We start from the raw sequence: 20,100 nt of genomic DNA, 5'->3' as shown, positions 1-20,100 counted from the left end.
CTCTGAGTATTGACTTGAAGGACCTAGAGGAAACCAAGATATTTTATGATGGTTAAGAGTAAGTTACATCAGGAAATCCAAATCAAAACCTCAGTGAGGTACCACCTCACACCAGTCAGAATGGCTAAAATTAACAAGTCAGGAAATGACAGATGTTGGCAGGGATGCGGAGAAAGGGGAACCCTCCTACACTGTTGGTGGGAATGCAAGCTGGTGCAGCCACTCTGGAAAACAATATGGAGGTTCCTCAAAAAGTTGAAAATAGAGCTACCATACGACCCAGCAATTGCACTACTGGGTATTTACCCGAAAGATACAAATGTAGGGATCCAAAGGGGTACGTGCACCCTGATGTTTATAGCAGCAATGTCCACAATAGCCAAACTATGGAAAGAACCAAGATGTCCATTGACAGATGAATGGATAAAGAAGATGTGGTATATATATACAATGGAATATTATGCAGCCATCAAAAGGAATGAAATCTTGCCATTTGCAACAACGTGGTTGGAACTGGAGGGTATTATGATGAGCGAAATAAGTCAATCAGAGAAAGACATGTATCATATGACCTCACTGATATGAGGAATTCTTAATCTCAGGAAACAAACTGAGGGTTGCTGGAGTGGTAGGGGTGGGAGGGATGGGGTGGCTGGGTGATAGACATTGGGAAGGGTATGTGCTATGGTGAGTGCTGTGAATTGTGTAAGACTATTGAATCACTGACCTGTACCTCTGAAACAAATAATACGGTATATGTTAAAAAAAAAAAGAAGATAGCAGGAAGGGAAAAATGAAAGGGGGGAAATCAGAGGGGGAGACGAACCATGAGAGACTATGGACTCTGAGAAACAAACTGAGGGTTCTAGAGGGAAGGGGGTGGGGGATGGGTTAGCCTGGTGATGGGTATTAAAGAGGGCAGGTACTGAATGGAGCACTGGGTGTTATATGCAAATCATGGAACACTACATCAAAAACTAATGATGTAATGTATGGTGATTAACATAACATAATAAAAAAAACTAATGATGTATGGTGATTAATTTAACATAATAAAATATATATTTATATAAAAAATAAAATAAATATATTCTGCAATAAAAAAAGAGTAAGTTACAGTTTGGATACTAAGGTGCAAGGGGCATTGATATATGTCTTTTGGGGCTTAGTTTTAATTCACAGTTTTAACATTCTAACAATATGGAAGCATTTGGAAGATCTCTTTCCCTCTTCTTCCCCTTTCCAGCTAACCCTTTTTCCCTTCCTGTCAGTTACTGGTTGACATTTTAGTATGTCTGTATGAATCATCTAGATAGTTCCCTCTGCATTATGTATTCATAAAATATATTTAGGTATTTTTAAAATGTAAATGGTTTATACCATGGATTTTTCTGTGATTTGCTTTTGTAGTTAACATATGGAGAAAATCTTTCAATGCAGAGATCTCATTTGTCTAAATGGTTGCCTAGAACTCAGTGGTCGATGTGTATCATGGGTTGTTCTCACTTAAAGGAAGGCTTGCATGGCTGAGGCTTTCAATGGGAGAGCTCTTCCCTTCAAACTTGTTCTTACAGCTTTCTTGAATAAAAGTGAAACCTGTTAAGGATAGCTCAATATTTAGAATTTTAAACCTTTACCTTAAAGACTGTCTTGGCTTTTCAAGGTCAGTGTGTGGAATTTCTGTTGTAATTTTCATTCTGCTACAGATGGGTCCTTTGGGCATCCTGCCCAGGAGAATGGTCAGGGGGAGCCTTGGGATTGGCCTGTGTTTGGAGAGGGCACTCCTCCTGGGCCTCGAGCATGGGGGAGCCAAGGGAGGGAGCACTGGACACCCTTTGGGGAGAAAGTCAGATGCTCTGGTTATGCCAGGGCTTTGCTGTGCAGAGTGACTGTGACACCCAGTCTCTGTCCCTAATAAGTGTGCCCGGTTGAGCTCGTGGGGACCCGGTCCTAAGCAAGCTTTATCTCAGCGGTACCTTGCTGTCTATCAGAGATGAGACCATCTATGACAAGGTGCTGATTATTTCATAATTGGGAAGCACAAATATGATGTAAGAATCCCCCAGACGGGCGCCTGGGTGGTTCAGTCGGTTAAACGTCTGCCTTCGGCTCAGGTCATGATCCCAGAGTCCTGGGATCGAGCCCCGCATCGGTCTCCCTGCTCCGCGGGAAGCCTGCTTCTCCCTCTCCTACTCTCCCTGCTTGTGTTCCCTCTCTCGCTGTGTCTCTCTCTGTCAAATAAATAAACAAAATCTTAAAAAAAAAAAAAAAAAAGAATCCCCCAGACATTCAGTGGGGTAGGAAGTCTAGGGAGGGTTGAGTGTGTTCAGAACTGCACTGGCCTGCTGGCAACAAGTGATGGAGGAGTGGGGGCCAGGGTGCTGGGGATGAGGGCATCCTGTGTGGCTGGCATTTGGGTGGGGGAGAGTGTGCCCCATGGAACCCTTCACATGGGGGGCAGTGAAAAGAAATTCTGTAATATATATATATATATATTACCTTAGCCTTTACAGTGTGCATATACATATATATGGGGTGCTGGGGTGCATGCTCAGGACTTTTGATAATTGGAGTGGGCAATCAAAATCATTTGGAGAACTTGGAAATCTTGAGTAGGAAAATGACAAAGCCAGCAGCTTTCAGGACAGGATACCTGGTAAGGAAGGAGAAGTGCCGCACGGAGATGGAAGAAGTGGGAGGGCTGCAGTGGAGGGCTTCTGGTCCTGGTTGTGCAGTGGCCAGAGCCCAGGCAAGAGGCTGGCACAGGGTTGGAGTAGAGCATGTACTGAAGGGACATGTCACATGTCCTTCCCAGTGGCCTGGGAAAAGGAAGGAAGGGCAGTGCAGAGGAAGAAGGGGCATCTAGAAATGCACTACAATGGAAGGAGGATCCGCAGAGGGCTTATTTGAGCATTGTTTAACTTTGTTGTCCTCTTAACAAAACATGGGGTGTCTTTTGAGCACGGGAGAACAACAGAGGTAGGCAGTTTACTGCAGAGAATCTTAGACTGTGGGTGAATCGGCATCACCTGGAGCTCTCATTAAATCCCAGGGGCTGTGCCCCATCCCAGAGCTTCTGATTCAGGAGAGCTCAGCGGGCTGGGGAATCTGCATTTCTGACAGGGTCCCATGTGACACTCCTGCCACCGCTCCGGGGACACGTTTTATGTAGCTCTGTTCTAAGGAACTATTTGTCCTGTACAGCTATTGAGGGTCCCTGGGGAAGAGAGATTCTCTTATCCAGGCTTTTAAAATAGAATGGTAGAGTTCTTTGATACGATAGTTGAGTAAATGGTTTTGGATTCTGGATTTTTCTAACTTACCAGTTTGGGGGATTTTAATAAGTCACCCTGTGTTTTGTAAGCCATGATGCTGCCCTGCTTGGAATGGACAGAAGCAACTCAGTGTCCTCTCCGGACCTAAAGAATGTATTTCAGACTTTCTTCCTGCGAGCTGTAGAAATTAAAATACAGAGGTGTACAAAAAGGTCTTACCCCATGTCTCTCAGAGTTCTTTGAAGACATCTGCATGTAGTTTTAAACATGTATGTAGTTTTAAAAAGCAAAAAATTGATTCTACTGTTTCTGTTCTCACTTAATAGCGACATTTTTACATGTAATAAAGACTCTTCAGAGGACGATATGTCCTCTGCAAAGTCTATGGTCTCTTCCCCTTTTAATCACTTTGTTAAAAAAAAAAAAAAAAAAAAAAGGAACATCTTGGGGCAAAATTTTTTCCCATGGGAACGTCAGTACAATTGTATTAGATAAGCCTGTGAGACTGCATGAGTCACTCAAAATGTTTTATAGCCGCAGGTCGGGACCTGGCAGCTGGGACTGCGGGGAGTGCAGGGCAGGGCCTAGAAGGTGCTGCTGTCTTGCCTGCTTCCACAGCCTGGGCCCAGGGCTGGGGGGCCCCCAGAGCGGGGCTAGTGTCACAGGGAGGGCGCAGAAGTAGGTGCTCCAGAGGCTGCTCGGCCACCCCAAGTAGCCTTTTTCTCTGAGACAGGTTTCCTCCCGTCTAACTGCTCAGGACAGTCAGAGGCCTGGCCGGGTGTGTGGGGTGCAGGGTTTTGGGCTCGGTTCCTTCAGGGCAGGCAGGAGGCAAAGATCCCCATTCAGTGACTGCTCCCCGTTGAGGTATGATGCTGCCTGACCCCGAACCCCTAATTCTTCTAGTGGGAACTGGAGACGTTGAATCTCCCCCCTTCTACACATCTCCCTTTCTTATTCAAGAATTAAAAACAGAAGAGTATCTCCTAATTTGAACCTTCTGCTCCATATAAACAACTCTTTTAATGCTTTTCTTATTATAAGAGTAGTGTATTAAAAAAAAAAAAAGTAGGGGTACCTGGGTGGCGCAGTCAGTTAAGCATCCGACTCTTGGTTTCAGCTCAGGTTGTAATTGAGCTCTGTGTCAGGCTTGGGATTCTCTCTCCCCTTCCTTCTGCCCCTCCTGCTCATGCTCTTGTGCACTGTCTCTGTTTCTCTCTCTCAAATAAATAAATCTTAAAAAAAAAAAAAAAAAGTAATGTATATTCTTACCTTGTTTGAAAAAATTTCAGTTGTGCTGCTTCGAAGTTTACCTGAGGGGAGTCAGATATTTGCTGTGTTCTGGTACGAGGATTGTTGAGGTTCATCAGTGGTGAGCAAGGGGTGCATCTTTCCTTGGCACATTTACAGTTCTGTTCAGGTCAGGCAGGCAGCGTGGGTGGTTGGGGAGGGAGGGTTTCTCCAGGGCGGCAGCCTCGATCTAGGCTTTTTACCAAGGCGATGAGTTTGTGCAAAGCTGTGCTTTGGGTGTGGGGAAGGGTGCACGTGCACTTGGTTGGGAATGCATCAGGTTGGGAGGAGTTAAGCCCCATATCCTGGGTTGATTTAAGGTCTGCCTCATCTCTAGATTAAAGGGCTGGGGACGTTGCTGTCTGTTTTGATTCTGCTTATGTTTTTGCTGCTTGACCAACTATTTCAAAACTTAGGGGTATAAAATAGCAATCATTTTATTGTGCTTACGGGTTCATTGGGTCAGGAATTTGAAATGGGGAGAGTCTTCTCTGTTACATGATGTCTGGGACTTCAGTTGGGATGGCTCAAACAACTGGGGCTGGAGAATGTACTTTCTGGGGACTTATTCACTGGCACATCTGGCGCCTGAGGACGGGCTCAGCGAGGACTGGCTGTTAGCACCTGCACCGCACCTGGCTGTGACCCCGTCTAGATCAGGGGCCCCAGAGACAGTGTGCCAGCAAACTCGAGAGAAGAGCACGCTGTTTATGACCAGCTCCCAAAGCCACATAGCGTCACTTCTGGCTTCCCCTATAGTGGAAATGGTCCCAAGTCCACCAGATTCAAGGGGAGGACACAAAGACCCCATCTCCTGACAGGAGAATTTTTGGACAGATAGTGCCACCGGGAAGGCCCTGTGTGAAAAACACAATGACACCATAGAGCTTTGCAGTGAGCACTTGGCACCAAGTGAGTCATAGCTTAGACGAGGCGTTCTGTTGTAGTTAACACGCTCAGAAAACCTGGAGAGGAACAGTAAACAGTCACGGCAGAACGCATGCTGCAGGATAAATGTGCTTTAGCATTGCTGCAACTTCGTGTGCCAGTAATACTCATTTTAAATGAGCTCAAGGCACCCAGGATTTGTACAGCGTTGCTGATTTGCGTGCTTCTCTAAATTAAAGTGTTCTTGACCTGAGCAGATGGGGATTGGAATTGCTGTTCACTCTCTTGAGATAGGGACCCTCTTCAGCACGCACAGAGGCTTTGCTGTCCCCTGAAGGACGTCATGACCTCAGTGTTTCTCAGTTTTAGCTGGAGCACCTGCCGCACACAGGGCTCAGAGGGTAGGGGATTAGCTTAGAGGACAAGTTTAGAAAAAAACAAACCCAAGATTCCTTTTTTCACTGGAGTTGGGGGTGACTCTGGGGCCTTGAATGAGGCCTCCCCCTTGGAAGTGTTGGCAGAGTGTGGGCGGTGACTGGAGGCTCCTCTTGGTTCCGGTCTGCGGCTGTGAAGTGGAGGAGACAACATGACCTCGTGACTAGGAACAGTGATCGGGAAAGGCCGGTGTGGGGTCACCGGCGGCGGTGACATCAGCATCACTGTGCTTGCTGCTCGCACGCCTTGGCCTTGTCGGGAGCCTCCCGGGGCTGTGGCCATTGCCCGGCTGGATGCACAGTCAGGGCCACGTACTGTTGAACCTTTGACATGCTGGCCTCACGCAGGTACCCTACCCGCACCTCTAGCTGGCGCTGGCCTTCCTGGCTCCGGGCCTCTGTTTCTATTTGCCTGGTAGACATCTTTAGCCTGGATGCTTCCAGTGGGAGTGTGGGCTAATCCTAGACCTGTGTCCCCTCCCCCGCCATCCTCCACGTCTGGTGTTCCTGTCTCCTGATTACACCCATTCACCACTCCCTTCTGTTCTCGGCATTCTCGACCCATCTGTCCCTCATACCCCTGCTTCCTATTCGGCCAGAACATAGCTGCCCTGCCGCACACTTGGAGTGATTGCTGGTGGCCCCCTCACCAGAGCCCTGCTGTCTTGGAATGCTAGGAAGGGGAACCAGGGGTGCTCATATCCTCCGAGGACATCTTCTTCACAGGCCAGTAGATGTCCCCGCCGTGTGCAGCCCGCACCCCCATCTCCACAGGTCAGTGCCTCCTCTCTGCTCCCCAGGACTGGGTCAACAGTAGCCTTTACTTCCCGGATGTGTATTACGTAGAGTGGCTTTCGGCAGTTCTCTGTGTAAGGACAAGCCCGCGTGCAGTCATTCTGGGATCTCTTAGAGCAAGGATTGATAAGCAGCTATGGCCCATGAGCCAATTCCAGCCCACCCCTGAGCTAAGAAAGTTTTAACAATTTTTACATGGTTGAAACAAAGTCAAAAAAGGAATGCTATTTCATAACACACGAAATTCAGATTTCTGTATCCTTGAATGAAGTTGTGCGGGAGCATGGTCACGCTTTTACAAATTATCTAGGACTGTGTCACACTTCAGTGGCAATGGTGAGCCATGACTTCAGAGATCATATGGCCCACAAAGCCTAAAATATTTACTCTCTGAGCCTTTACAGAAGAAGTTTGCTGACTCCTGCCTTAGAGCAGTGATTCCCGGTCGTTTGGGAGAGCTTTTCATTCATGCCTTCATTCTTTCAGCAAATACTGAGTGAGCACTGAATAGTATGTGGCAGTGTCTCGGCGTCAGAGAACAGCAGTGAACGAAATAGTCTTCGCTGTCTTGAGGCTTCCATTTTCTTGGCTGGAAACATACAAGCACAGAGCTTTATAGATAGATATGTGGGTATATTATCTGGTGGTAACTGCTGTGAAGAAAAAGCTGGTTGAGTATGGGTAGGGAGGAAAGAGGGGGTATGGGGGCACTATTAGGGATAGACTGGTCAGGAAGACCTCACTGAGCTGATACCTGGATGAACTGGGGGGGGGGGGGGCGCAGATAAAGAGGCATTTGGAAGAAGAGGAAGTACAAAGACCCTGAGGCAAGTTGGAGAAATTACCAGGGTCCAGAGTGGCTTGAGCCTGGACTGTCTGAGCAGATAGGTGGGCAACAGGTGAGTGGCTGTGGCAGGCCACCAGATCCCTTAAGGTACAGGCTCTCCACCTTCTCTTCACCACCTCTCTCTAGGTGATTCTGCCCCCTGGGGCACTTGAAAAAATGCAACATCCAGGCTCCTCTGCAGAGATCCTGATTCATGAGGTCTGAAGTGTAGACGGTGTAGGGCCTCCCAGGCTCTGGGAGGCCCAGTGTTTATCCCTTGAGGCTGGAAAAGGCAGACCCTCACTCCACTCTCCCCCAGCCTCCCTGCCAGTTCCTAGTCATTGTTAGGTCCTGGAGAAACTTTTCAGTCTTTAAAGGGCACCATGGATTAGGAACCTTTGCTGCAAGACCTCATAAAGTGCTTGGCTCCTAGCAGGGGCTCAATATCTAAAAGTGTGTTTTTAAGAGGAGACTTGCATTTATGCCGGTGACCATCTGAGAGGAGTTTGCAGGCATGCCAGTTCTCCCACTGCCCTGTCTTTGAAGGACTGTTTATGATCTGGGTCAGTTCCCCATCGTCTTGTGGGTGGTTGGTGAACCCCACCTTTTCCTGCATGAGCAGGGTCAAGCTGTTTCCCCTTGTGGTTCCAGGTGGACCCCTACTGCGTCTTGTCAGCTGAGCCTCGCCTCCTCCCCTGGCCCACCTCTCTTGTGTATGTGTATCATGTGTATGTTGCCTACCATACAGGTGAGGTTGTGCACAGGGTCTTAGCACTCTGCTCATCCGCAGGCACCATTTTTGTTGGATGGCTGGCTGGTGGATGAGCGAAGAAAGGATTTTTGCAAATACTGAAGACAGAAGGCAAATCCTGCATGCGTTCTCCATGCGGTCACACTGTCTAAAGTCACCAGGCTGAGGTTGGTGAGCCCCTGGCATGCTGGTTTGTAGGATGTCTGGCTGTCTGTACTTGCCTGCAGGCACACTGGGCATATTGTGTGTAATACAGGTGTGTGCCCATTAGCCAAGCTGGGGAGTGGCTTCCCTAACTCACACTCCCTTCTCTGACTTAGGATAAAAGTACATGTGCTCTCTAGGTGAAAATGGTGATCAGAATGTCCAACAAAAACATGCTAAAGCATATTGCAGCCATTTAAAATGTATAGGTGTGAAATGGAAATGGTTTTGTTTGATCCAGTATCATAACAGTACTTAAAATAGGGTAATAGGATTCTTGGTGAAGAATCCGCACCTTCTGTGTGGCCTGGCATTCAAGGACTAAGAGTCTAAAAAGCAATGCACCTCTGGAATTTCAAGCTTTTATGGGGGATTTTTGAAAGCTTTGTATGCGTGGTTTTGCATGGACTTTCAAGGATTTTCCCCCTAGACTTCCTGAAATTCATTCAGGAATCTGGTGGAGACCCACAGGTTTCAGATTGAGAAATTATGTTCTAAAAGGATTTGTCTCGAGTGCTATCTGATTAATATTTAAGAAACCACGTTAGACTAATAGGGACTACGAAATGAGTTGAATGAGCATTTTGAATGAGCATTTTAATTTTTCCTTTGTTGGAAAAGGACACTCATTTTTAATCATACTCTTTAAAAATCACTCAATTTTTTTGCCCTAAATGAAAATTTCTATGTGAAAGATTTTCTTGAACGGGGTTTCCTTGCATAGCATGAAGTCTGGATACAGACAGAGAATTGGGAAACCAGTGTGCCTCAGTTTGCGTGCAAAGTATTTTTAAAATAAAAATTAGTAAATTATCTTGAAAGCTGTGTAAGAGAATTTGATTTTAAGTCCTTTGTCAATGATGGTGAATGATCATCTTTTTTAAAATACTTTTCTTAATACTGAGTCCTTGTATGGTATATAATTGACTTAATTTAGTTCCATTTAGTTCAGGTATCTGTAGAGTATAGCTGTTCGTAATTCCCAGCGATCCCTTTGCAACACTGTAAGGTGGGTCAGGCTCACTTAAGCAGGTTGCAGAATTCTAAAAGCAACATTAATTTTTATTTTTTTTTAAAGATTTTATTTATCTATTTGACAGAGAGATAGACAGAAGAGCACAAGCAGAGGGAGTGGCAGAGGGAGAGGGAGAAGCAGGCTCTGCACTGAGCAGGGAACCCGATGCGGGACTCGATCCCAGGACCCTGAGATCATGACCCGAGCCGAAGGCAGACACTTAACCATCTGAGCCACCCAGGCGCCCAGCAACATTAATTTTTAATACTGTTTTACTTTTAAACTCCGTGCCCTGCAAGGTTCCAGGCCAGTCTACACAGAACATGGGGAGCAAGGCTCCATAATTATTGGGAATTGCTTGTGTTTTCCTCCTTGGAATGAGTCTGTGGTAATACAGGAACTTTTCCTGCCTACTGGTTGTCTTTGGTGTGTGCTGGGCTGAGTCCTTTTTGTTCTCTAAAACAAAGCAGACAGAGCTTTTGAGAGTTTAGAAGGCCAGACAACAGACACATGAAAAAGTGCTCAACATCGCTCGGCATCAGGGAAATCCAAATCAAAACCTCAATGAGATACCACCTCACACCAGTCAGAATGGCCAAAATTAACAAGGCAGGAAATGACAGATGTTGGCGGGGATGTGGAGAAAGGGGAACCCTCCTACACTGCTGGTGGGAATGCAAGCTGGTGCAGCCACTCTGGAAGACAGTATGGAGGTTCCTCAAAAAGTTGATGATAGAGCTACCATATGATCCGGCAATTGCACTACTGGGTATTTACCCGAAAGATACAAATGTAGGGATCCAAAGGGGTACGTGCACCCTGATGTTTATAGCAGCAATGTCCACAATAGCCAAACTGTGGAAAGAGCCAAGATGTCCATCGACAGAGGAATGGATAAAGAAGATGTGGTATATATATATATATATATATATATACACAATGGAATATTTTGCAGCCATCAAAAGGAATGAAATCTTGCCATTTGCAACGACGTGGATGGAACTGGAGGGTGTTATGCTGAGCGAAATAAGTCAATCAGAGAAAGACATGTATCATATGACCTCACTGATATGAGGAATTCTTAATCTCAGGAAACAAACTGAGGGTTGCTGGAGTGGTAGGGGTGGGAGGGATGGGGTGGCTGGGTGATAGACATTGGGAAGGGTATGTGCTATGGTGAGCGTTGTGAATTGTGCAAGACTGTTGAATCACAGATCTATACCTCTGAAACATAATACATTATATGTTAAGAATAAGAAAAAAAAAAAAGAAGATAGCAGGAGGGGAAGAATGAAGGGGGGGAAATCAGAGGGGGAGACGAACCATGAGAGACGACGGACTCTGAAAAACAAACGAGGGTTCTAGAGGGAAGGGGGTGGGGGATGGGTTAGCCTGGTGATGGGTATTAAAGAGGGCATATTCTGCATGGAGCACAGGGTGTTATGCACAAACAATGAATCATGGAACACTACATCAAAAACTAATGATGTAATGTATGGTGATTAACATAACAATAAAAAATAAAAAAAATAAAAAATAAAATATAGAAGGAGGCCAGAAATACTTGACATAAAAACATCTTAAAGATTAATTGGTGATAACACTTCTGAAAAGAAAAAGTACTAAGCAGGGGGTAAATGTAGTAAAGTGAAAACATTCCTCGACCTCCTCTATTCATCTAATTTTGGTGGCTGGCCTGAATGTGTTTGGTGTTGCAAATGTGAATCAGCCCTCATCTTGCAGGGAGACCCACCTGTAAACTGCCAATTAAAAAGAAGTGTGTTGCTGGTGCTGTGACAACTCAGAGGGCTCCTGATGTCCCCTGGAGCAGGCAGGGAGGTTGGGGAGGTTTTCTCAAGAATGTCATGCGGAGGTAAGGTGTGTGCACTTCTGACCGTATGTAGATGGAGCTGCTTTAGGGAGGGTGGAGGCTGCAAATCGGGGGGAGGAGGTAATGGCGGCCTACGTGGAGGTCTGATTGGTGAGGAGGGGAGATGAGGTTATGAAGCTCTCGGGGCGGGGAAAGGGGTGAACTGGGAAGAGCAGGATGAGTTTCCAAGTGCAGGGAGCCAATCGAAGAAGTCTGAGCCACAAGAATAGGTTTGGGCGTTAGCCATGTATGGCCATTATTACCTCTTTATAAAGGGTAGCAAAGATGTGGCCATGGGCATTATTCTCCGGGGTGGATCCCAGGGCCCTCACCTGCTTACAGGGGGAGGGATGCTTGCGTAGGACCAGTAGGAAAGGGGAGAGCACTCAGAGCCCTGGTGTCTGTACTTCAAGGAGGGCGAACACATCCAGGAAGGGGGGCAGCCTCACATGCTCTCAGATGGTCTAAGGGATGATAGAAGATTGAGAAACATCTCTGAGACAGACCTTTTAAACTGATTCAAGAAAAGGCTAAAAAGAAAATGAATAAACTAGTAACCATGGAATGATTAGAAAAGGTTGTCAAAAGGCATTATCCACCCTAAGGCATCTTAAGGAGTGGATAATTCTCCTCCTGAGGTTCCACAGCCAGAGAGGGACCGCTTCCTGGTATATTTTGACAAGCAACAGAATCCTAAAGTCAAAATGAGACAATTGGTTTATTTGAGGTACACAGTGAAGAGCAGGGCCCATGGGGTTTGGCAACTGCAGGTTCGTCCACAACGCCAGCACTGAGCTGACCACTGACCCCCGTGTTCCCAGGTCTTCTGAGGGGTGGGGGGCATGGCGTTCAGCAAGGGTTTGGAAATCTTTTCCCTCCTTTTTAAAACACAAGGTAAGAACATAGATACAAGGAAGCATGTCACCATTTAAACAGTATTTTGGCATCTTCAGGCAGTCTTATTCTAGGTGGTTTTTATTAGCAGAAGTCATACTGCATATATATTTTCTCATCTGGAATTGTCATAACTGCATTACCATGTTGCAGTGTATTTTCATAACCATATTTTTTAACCAAGATATAATTGACATGTAATATTATATATAGTATTATATTAGTAACATGTAATATTATGTATTAGTTTATGTTATATACATTAATAGTTAATGTCTATCTATATATACTACTATATATATATACAGTGTATATTATGTAAGTCTAGTTACCATTCATCACCACACATAGTTACACATTTGTGTGTGTGTGTGATGAGAACTTTTAAGATTTACTCTTAGCAACTTTCAAATACACAATACAATATTAATAACTAGTCACCATGCTGTACATTACATCCCCAGGACTTATTTTGACCACCTTCACCCATTTCACCTACACACCCACCTGCTCACTTCTGGCAACCACTAATCCGTTCTCTGTATCTATGAACTTGGGTTTTTGTTTCATTCAGTTTTTGACATTCCACATATAAGTGAGATCATACAGTATTTGTCTTTCTCTGTCTGACTTAACCTCACGTAGCATAGTGCCCTCGAGGTCTATCCATGTTACCTCAAGTGGCAGGATTTCTTTCTTTTTATGGCCAAATAATCCATTCATCCACGGATGGAAACTTGGATTGTTTTTATGTCTTGGCTGTTGTCAATAATGCTGTGGTGAACATGGGGATGCAGACATCTTTTCAAGTTAGTGTTTCTGTCTCCTTCAGATAAATACCCAGAAATGGAACGCTGGGTCATATGGTATTTCTGTTTTTAATTTTTGAGGAACCTCTTACTGTTTTACATAGCGGCTGCCCCAGTGTACATTCCCGCCAATGGTGCATGACGGTTCCCTGTTCTCCACGTCCTTGCCAACACTTGTTATTTCTTGTCTGTTTGATAATAGTCATTGTGAGATTTAATGGCTTTCCGATTTTATTGAAAGGCTGTATCATAATTTATATAGCAATTCCCCAATCGTAGGACATTTGGGTTTATTCCCCCCACCCTCCCTTTTTTTTAATAAGTAAGGCCATGATTTGTGAAGGCGGCTTTCCTGTGTATATATATGTATATCCTTAGGATAATACTCAAAAGTAAGCTCATGTGGTCCAAAGGTATAAACATTCTTTATTTTTTTTTAATGAATAAGGAATATAGTATGGATTTATAGTAATTTTCCCATTTCTTGCTTATTTGCCACATTTATTTAGTTATTTATTGCTATCTTTTGTATCACTTGCTTACTACTCTGTTTGGAGAGGAATGTGCTTGTATGGAATCAGCAACAAGTGATTTTGGAAACTGAGTCCTATTCAGTAAACATTTATTAAACCCCTACTATGTACCAGACAATGACGATAAGAAGATGCCTGGGAGTAGATCCTAACCTGAAGGCCTTCCTGAGCTCACAGAATTGCCATCTCCAGGATGGGGGGGGGGGGGGGGGGGGGGGATGTGTGAATTTGCTCTCTGTCTTTCTCTAGCACGTAAGAGCATCTGGCCCTTAGGAGGTATTCCATATTTGGGGGATGATTACAGGAGGGCCAAAGAGGAATGAGTACAAATATTAGAGACACTCATTCATGGGAAAGGTTTCTTTATTAAATAATTCTCTGTTCAGTAACTTCACTGGTGGCTATGGTGGCTCATAGTCTAGTATTGACCCTAGGTTGACCCTAGCTTTTGCCCTGCTGAAATGTGATTGTGTTTCTGGGTGGCTTGGACCAGCACACGGTGGGGGCGTGCCTTTCCAAAGCCTTCACTGGTGGCTGTGGCCATGGTGGCTCATAGTCTAGTATGATGTTTTTAAAGTCATCCATGGCAAAACCTCACTGCGGCGGCTGGGCTGGTTTATTCACATTTATTGAGCACCAGCTGTGTACACATGATAACCTGCCCTCCAGGTGTCTATAATCAAGGAAACAGGCCAGCTGATGAGAAACTAGACTACAAGAGAGATGTGGCAAGTGTGAGAAAGGATGGGCTTCCGGGTGAAGTTAAGCCACAGCGTCAGGCCATTACCTAACCCCTCTGGGTTTTGGTTTCATAGACATTTAAAAGGAAAAGGCCACACTGAGCCCTAGGATCTCTTTCAGACATGCAGTTCTTTGATGCTTGTGACTGGCTCTTCCTCAGACAAAGGTTGGGACATACTGTTTATCAAAACACAAGCACAGTTGAACTCCAGACCCCAAAAGAGGTAATCCAAAATTAAAGAGAAGTATCGGATCCTCTTTTCACTTATTTTTTAGTAGGACTTAATACTTCAGAAGTGTGCGTTTTGTTGTCTTCATGAGCTGTAATTTAGATTTCTTAGTGTACTTGAAAATATTGGTTAAACATTAAAATTGTATTAGTTGGAATCCTTGCATATCACAAAGTTAAGTATTGACCTAATTTTCTTCTTCTTTCCCTTCCAGCTGTTTGGGGCAACTTCGTTAATATGAGGTAACTGTTTTTAATAACTTGGATGTTGTGGTCGGGTTTTACAGACACGTTTCAGTTATTACAGATAGACTGTAGATGGCATGGGTTAATTGAATATTTTAAAAATGAAACAGGTTTTTTTTTGCCATTCACACATCTGAGCTTTGTCTTTTTTCTTATGGATATTCTCGAGGAATACATCTGATTTTACTATTTGCTCAGGTAAAGCCCAGTTTTATTGGCTGGCTCCTCTGCATTGCCTGCCTCAGCGTCCCTTCCCTCCTTTTGTACACAGGAAAGGGTTGACCCTAGCTTTTGCCCTGCTACAATGTGATTGTGTTTCTGGGTGGCTTGGACAAGCACACAGTGGGGGCGTGCCTTTCCAAAGCCTTTTGAGAAGGGGGCTGTCTTTAGGAAACCATGCAGGCCACTGGCCCTAGGAGTAGACCAGTAGATTCTGAGGCCACCTGCTTATCTCAGGATTCAGCCCCGAGGAGCCTTCTGGCCTGAGTGTGCATTATTTGTGCTTTGTGATAAACATAGGAGGGACACTCAGGAGAGTAAAATCCTGTGTTGATATTCTAAAAAAAAAAAATGAACAAGCATTCATTGTAAAAACAAATTTGACACTGTTAGTACAGTTTTACACTTAAAGAAAAATTCGTTCCACTTTGTCTGCCTTGATAGTGAAAATAAAAGAGCAACAATCACAATTGTGGTGCTGGCGGTGGGCTTGGCAGTCAGATGCCCCTGCACTGGGCTACTAGGGTAAAGGGTTGCTGTGCCCCCACCAGGCTTTTCAGATTGAGTAGGTTTTGCAAGGCCAGTGGGGCGGTGTTGATCTGATTCCTACCACCAGGGTGTGAGTGTCTCCTGACAAAGACTTGTGTGTGTGGCTAGGAGGGGTGCTCAGATCCCATTTAAAGGAACTCTGTTTTTTTACTTGGAAAAGCTCCATTTTGCATCAAATCCCCAGGAAAGCCCAGCAGAGAGACTTGGACTCCTATAGACACACTTCCTGCCTCTAATTTAAAATCCCATGTTGAGTATAATGTGAAAGATTATTTTAGTGGAATAGAAATAACGCTTACAAAGTAGAGGTGAGCTGGTGAGATGAATTTGAGATTTCCTCTCCTCCATTGTCTTCCGTTCCTTGGGTGCACCCCCTTCTGGAGGGAATTGGAACCTGGGACTGATGTTTGGGAAGGGGAGCGGCGAGATGGTCTGCAGCCTTTGGTTTGTGTTGTCATTTGTTCAGAAATAAATCTTGAGGTCATCAAGCCTCTCAATGGATCTCAGTTTCGCAGCTTTCTACTCAACAGGTCTATCCAGGAAAATGGTGAACTCAAAATCGAGAGCAAGATCGAAGAGGTTAGTTCCTTTCCTGTATTTTGCTCCTATTTTGTCGTTATGTTTGTCAATTTCGGTTCTTTGGCTTGTGCTGGTACCTTTCTTGTGAGAGCCCGATGCTAACCCGTGATTTTGAAAACATCTCTTCAAAAATTACTCCCTTATTTAGAGGAGTCTTTCCATCTGTTATGCTGTGGATACGCCTCTGTGTCAGCGTTTGGCCATTTGATCAAGGCATGATATACAAATTCTACCTCAGAGGCAAAATGGATTTACGAGTTTGTCTGACTTTTCAACTGACCTTCCCAGAATTTCTTAGAGAAAGGGAAGTGAGTACTTTCACCAGGGATGGAGGCAAGTGCCAGCATCCACTCACCCCAGCAGATGCTGTAAGGAAAACCGCCCAACTCAGATGCTAGGACGGGGAACTTGGGGAGCACCCACATGCACGGATGGGGAAGCCACACACCTGCTCACTGAAAGCTAGAGCCTCTGGTTGATTATATACCTTCTATTTAAAAATAATTGCTTATGTTTTTAGCCCAATAATTGTAGATATAGGTACGTGAGTGTAACATGGGCTGCGGGAGGAGATGGGGAGTCAGTCATTTTGATCTGAAGCCAAATGTCAAGTTGTGGAGAAGCTCTCGGATTGCTCTCGTCCTTCTATCCCAGCTCCCAGTGTTAACACACAGGAATTTGGGTCTGCTCACAGCCTGCCTTTCCTTCACGCGCTGAGCAGATGATGTGGAGATAATGTGCAGAAACAAGAGGTTAAGCTTTGTGGGCAGCATTGAGGGGATTTTTTCATTCCTGAAAAGAAGAGGGTGGTGGTGATCTGCCTGTTCTTGTGAGCCTCAGCCACCTTGCTTGTTGTAAGGAAATTAAAAGGTTAATTTTCCCAGAGACTTAAGTGTCTGTGGAGTAAGAGTTCCAACGTGCAGTGTATTATCTCGATTCTTGACTTGTGATTCAAGTAGTATAACTTAATTTCAAGCTGGAAGCGGATAATAGAAGAAATTACGATCTGTTTTGCATGATGTCGTGCCCATGTGGAACATCAGAGAGGGGGGAAGCGGTGGAGAACTGTCTTTGCTTCAAAACTGATGTTGGTTATTTTTGTTTTAGATCGTTGAACCACTAAGAGAGAAAATCAGAGATTTGGAAAAAAGGTAGGTGTACTTTTTTTTTTTTTTTTAAAGAAAATACTTCTATTTTTTGACTTTAGAAGGTCAGTATTCAATATAAATTCATCTAAACTGTATAATTCTTTTTTTCATCTATGTAATTAATTCTATAATATGAAAGATATCAGGCACTTTCAGTATAGGAATTTGTCTGTGAGAAGGTAGATGTTTACTGTAAAATTCGGATGAGGTGGTTTTAAACCCTTTTTTTTTCTTTTGTCATTATGAGCTATTTCTTATAAAAGCTATGGAAAGTTTTTTTTGGAAGCTATGGAAGCTTTTTTTCTCTCTAGGAAAAAAATTATTTATTTTAATAAAGTTATTTTTTTTCAGGAGTCTTCCTATGTTAGAAACCCTTCCTCTGTTAACCTCTGTCAGTTTGATTTCTACAAACTATGATGATGTAAACAAAGGGCCGTATAAATGTTTTGTTGGGTTTCTTTAACCCTGATTCAAATAGTCCAAACATGAGAAGAAGAGAGGATCTAAGTGTGTTGTAATCTTCCTTTTCCAAATTCTGTGAATTTCTCAGTTCCTGAAAATTCATGGCATACAAATTGAAGCTAAGCCTTACCTTCTTTTAAGTTATGCGGGGCAGTCAGGTGGTGTCTCACAAATATTGATTAGTCTGAGAGAATTCCAAAACAAGAAAATAAAGCTGGAGGACCTAAAACCTAGTACTGTGTGTAAGTACTATAAGAAATTAGGGTCAGTTATTTGCTTGTCACCATACATCAGGAAAGTTCCAGAACTGAGTCCAGGTAAAGTGGATGGAAGGGAAGAGTAATATAATACAGTGAGAACTTACTTGAATCAGATTCCAAAGCAAGTTGCTCCTCACCTTTTGTGGTGGTCTCCCCCTGACCCCTGCCTGCCAATGTGTGGGTGTGTGTGGCTCTGCTGCACCCACATTCCCTCTCTCTCTAAAACAATTGAGCTCCGGCGCTAGAACTTCTCCCTTGAGTTTATTGGGAAAACTGTGTGTCCAGAGTTGGGTCTTTAGAGGTTTATTTATTTATTTATTTATTTTTAAAAAAGATTTTATTTATTTATTTGACAGAGAGAGACACAGTGAGAGAGGGAACACAAGCAGGGGGAGTGGGAGAGGGAGAAGCAGGCTTCCCGCAGAGCAGGGAGCCCGATGCGGGGCTCGATCCCAGGACCCTGGGACCATGACCTGAGCCGAAGGCAGACGCTTAATGACTGAGCCACCCAGGCGCCCTAATTTGAGAGATTTTAATTGAAACTTAAAAAAAAAAATGTTTATGGTAAGAATAACCCACCAGGTTTTATGTTGCTCCCCAAAAATATTGCTCACCACTGATAAAGTCTTTAGAGAGTAATATTTATGAAAAGTGAATTAATTGGATAACTTCCCTGAGGCGATGGTTTACACACACGATCTCTTGAAATAGGAGAATTTTATGATTCCTTTTGATACTTTTGTGGTGTTCGTTGTCCTTTTTAAATCGGAAAGTGAAGCACAAGTATAAATATAATCTTGAAGAATGTGCCAGTAACTCATTCTTGTCAAACTGTGAGAGTTACCTTTAAGATAGGTGCAGAGGTTAAGTGTTTTCTACTTAGTTCTGCTTTACTAGTTACTCATCCTAAAATGGTTCTGGTCTCTAGGTTGGTGAGCAAGTCAGGTGACAGATGAGCCAGGGTTATTGTGTTAGCTAGAAAGTCAAGTACGGACATGACTTTGTGGTAGAAATCGATAGAGCTCTGTCTGGTTTTATTTTTCCTGACTGATTTGTATGATAAGAATGATCAAACACCCATCTTGACACGAGCAAGATAAGAACGTTAACTAGATTATGTTGTCTTGATGTGCTTGTCATTTGGAGGCAAAGTGACCCCCAGGAAATAAGGATATTTTTGAAAGGTAGGGATTATATGTATATGGGGAGAGAAATGGGAACAATGCCATTCTAGAAGCCTAAGTAAGTGGGTTATGTGAGTTTTTTCTTTTCTTTACTACACCCCCCCCATTTCTTAACAGTTTGATTGCCTGCCATTTGTTTAATTTCATCTCAATATCTTTAAATGTTCTGTGAATAGATAGCAAGTAATGATGAGAATTTAAATTCTAAGTAAAAATGCTTCTTACTCGCTACCTTCATGTACAGGAAGTTTAGAGTCTAGAATGGCATAAAATAATTACTAAAGGATTAATTCTTGGGGGTAAGAAAAGATCCATTATTCAATTCCTGCTTCATTCACCTCCCTTGCTTGTCTCACACTCAGAAATGCAGAATGCAGGCTTCGTGTCGGCAGGTTCTTGCTTCTCTACGTTGTTTGCTTCTGTGTCCTCAGTGTGTGGCACAGAATAGGTGCCCAGTAAAAAGTTCTGGAATAAATGAATATATGGATGAGCCAGTATGCTGCTGCGTAGGGTTTTAACCTACTGCAGGCCTTTAAAGCAGCCTGTGCCTTTCCCTTGCCCACTTTGCCCAATGCTGGTAAAGTGCAGGAGGGGAAGCCTGAGTGGCATGCTGAAGGAGTGGCCCAGCTAGCACCACATCAGAGTCACATCATACAGTCCCCTCACACAGTCCCCTCAGAGTCACCTCACACAGTCCCCTCATGCAGTCACCTCACACAGTCCCCTCATGCAGTCCCCTCACGCTGTCACCTCAGAGTTATCTCATGCAGTCCCCCCATGCAGTCACCTCACACAGTCCCTTCCACACAGTCACCTCAGAGTTACTACTCAGCCCCTCACGCAGTCACCTGAGTCACCTCACACAGTCCCCTCACACAGTCCCCTCATGCAGTCCCCTCACG

At 44.3% G+C, this 20,100-nt stretch overlaps 1 protein-coding gene across 10 annotated transcripts in view; it reads left to right on the top strand.

Annotated features, from left to right (window-relative positions):
• UXS1 (UDP-glucuronate decarboxylase 1) overlaps nt 1–20,100 on the top strand; it is a 98,442-nt gene that overhangs the window by 14,977 nt on the left and 63,365 nt on the right. For 2 of the 10 annotated variants that reach the window (XM_032419192.1, XM_032419199.1), the window contains exons 1-4: nt 11,055–11,348; nt 14,767–14,794; nt 16,081–16,144; nt 17,252–17,295. In XM_032419192.1, coding sequence (XP_032275083.1) covers nt 11,291–11,348; nt 14,767–14,794; nt 16,081–16,144; nt 17,252–17,295 — 194 coding nt within the window. In that variant the 5' untranslated portion in view covers nt 11,055–11,290. The other 8 variants (XM_032419197.1, XM_032419195.1, XM_032419193.1 and 5 more) reach the window with 8 other exon arrangements.

Source organism: Phoca vitulina, unplaced genomic scaffold (genome assembly GCF_004348235.1).
Source record: "Phoca vitulina isolate PV1807 unplaced genomic scaffold, GSC_HSeal_1.0 scaffold22, whole genome shotgun sequence".
Classification (NCBI taxonomy): Eukaryota; Metazoa; Chordata; class Mammalia; order Carnivora; family Phocidae; genus Phoca; species Phoca vitulina.
Note: the sequence above shows the minus strand (reverse complement) of the source record. Positions and strands in the feature narration are given on the sequence as shown.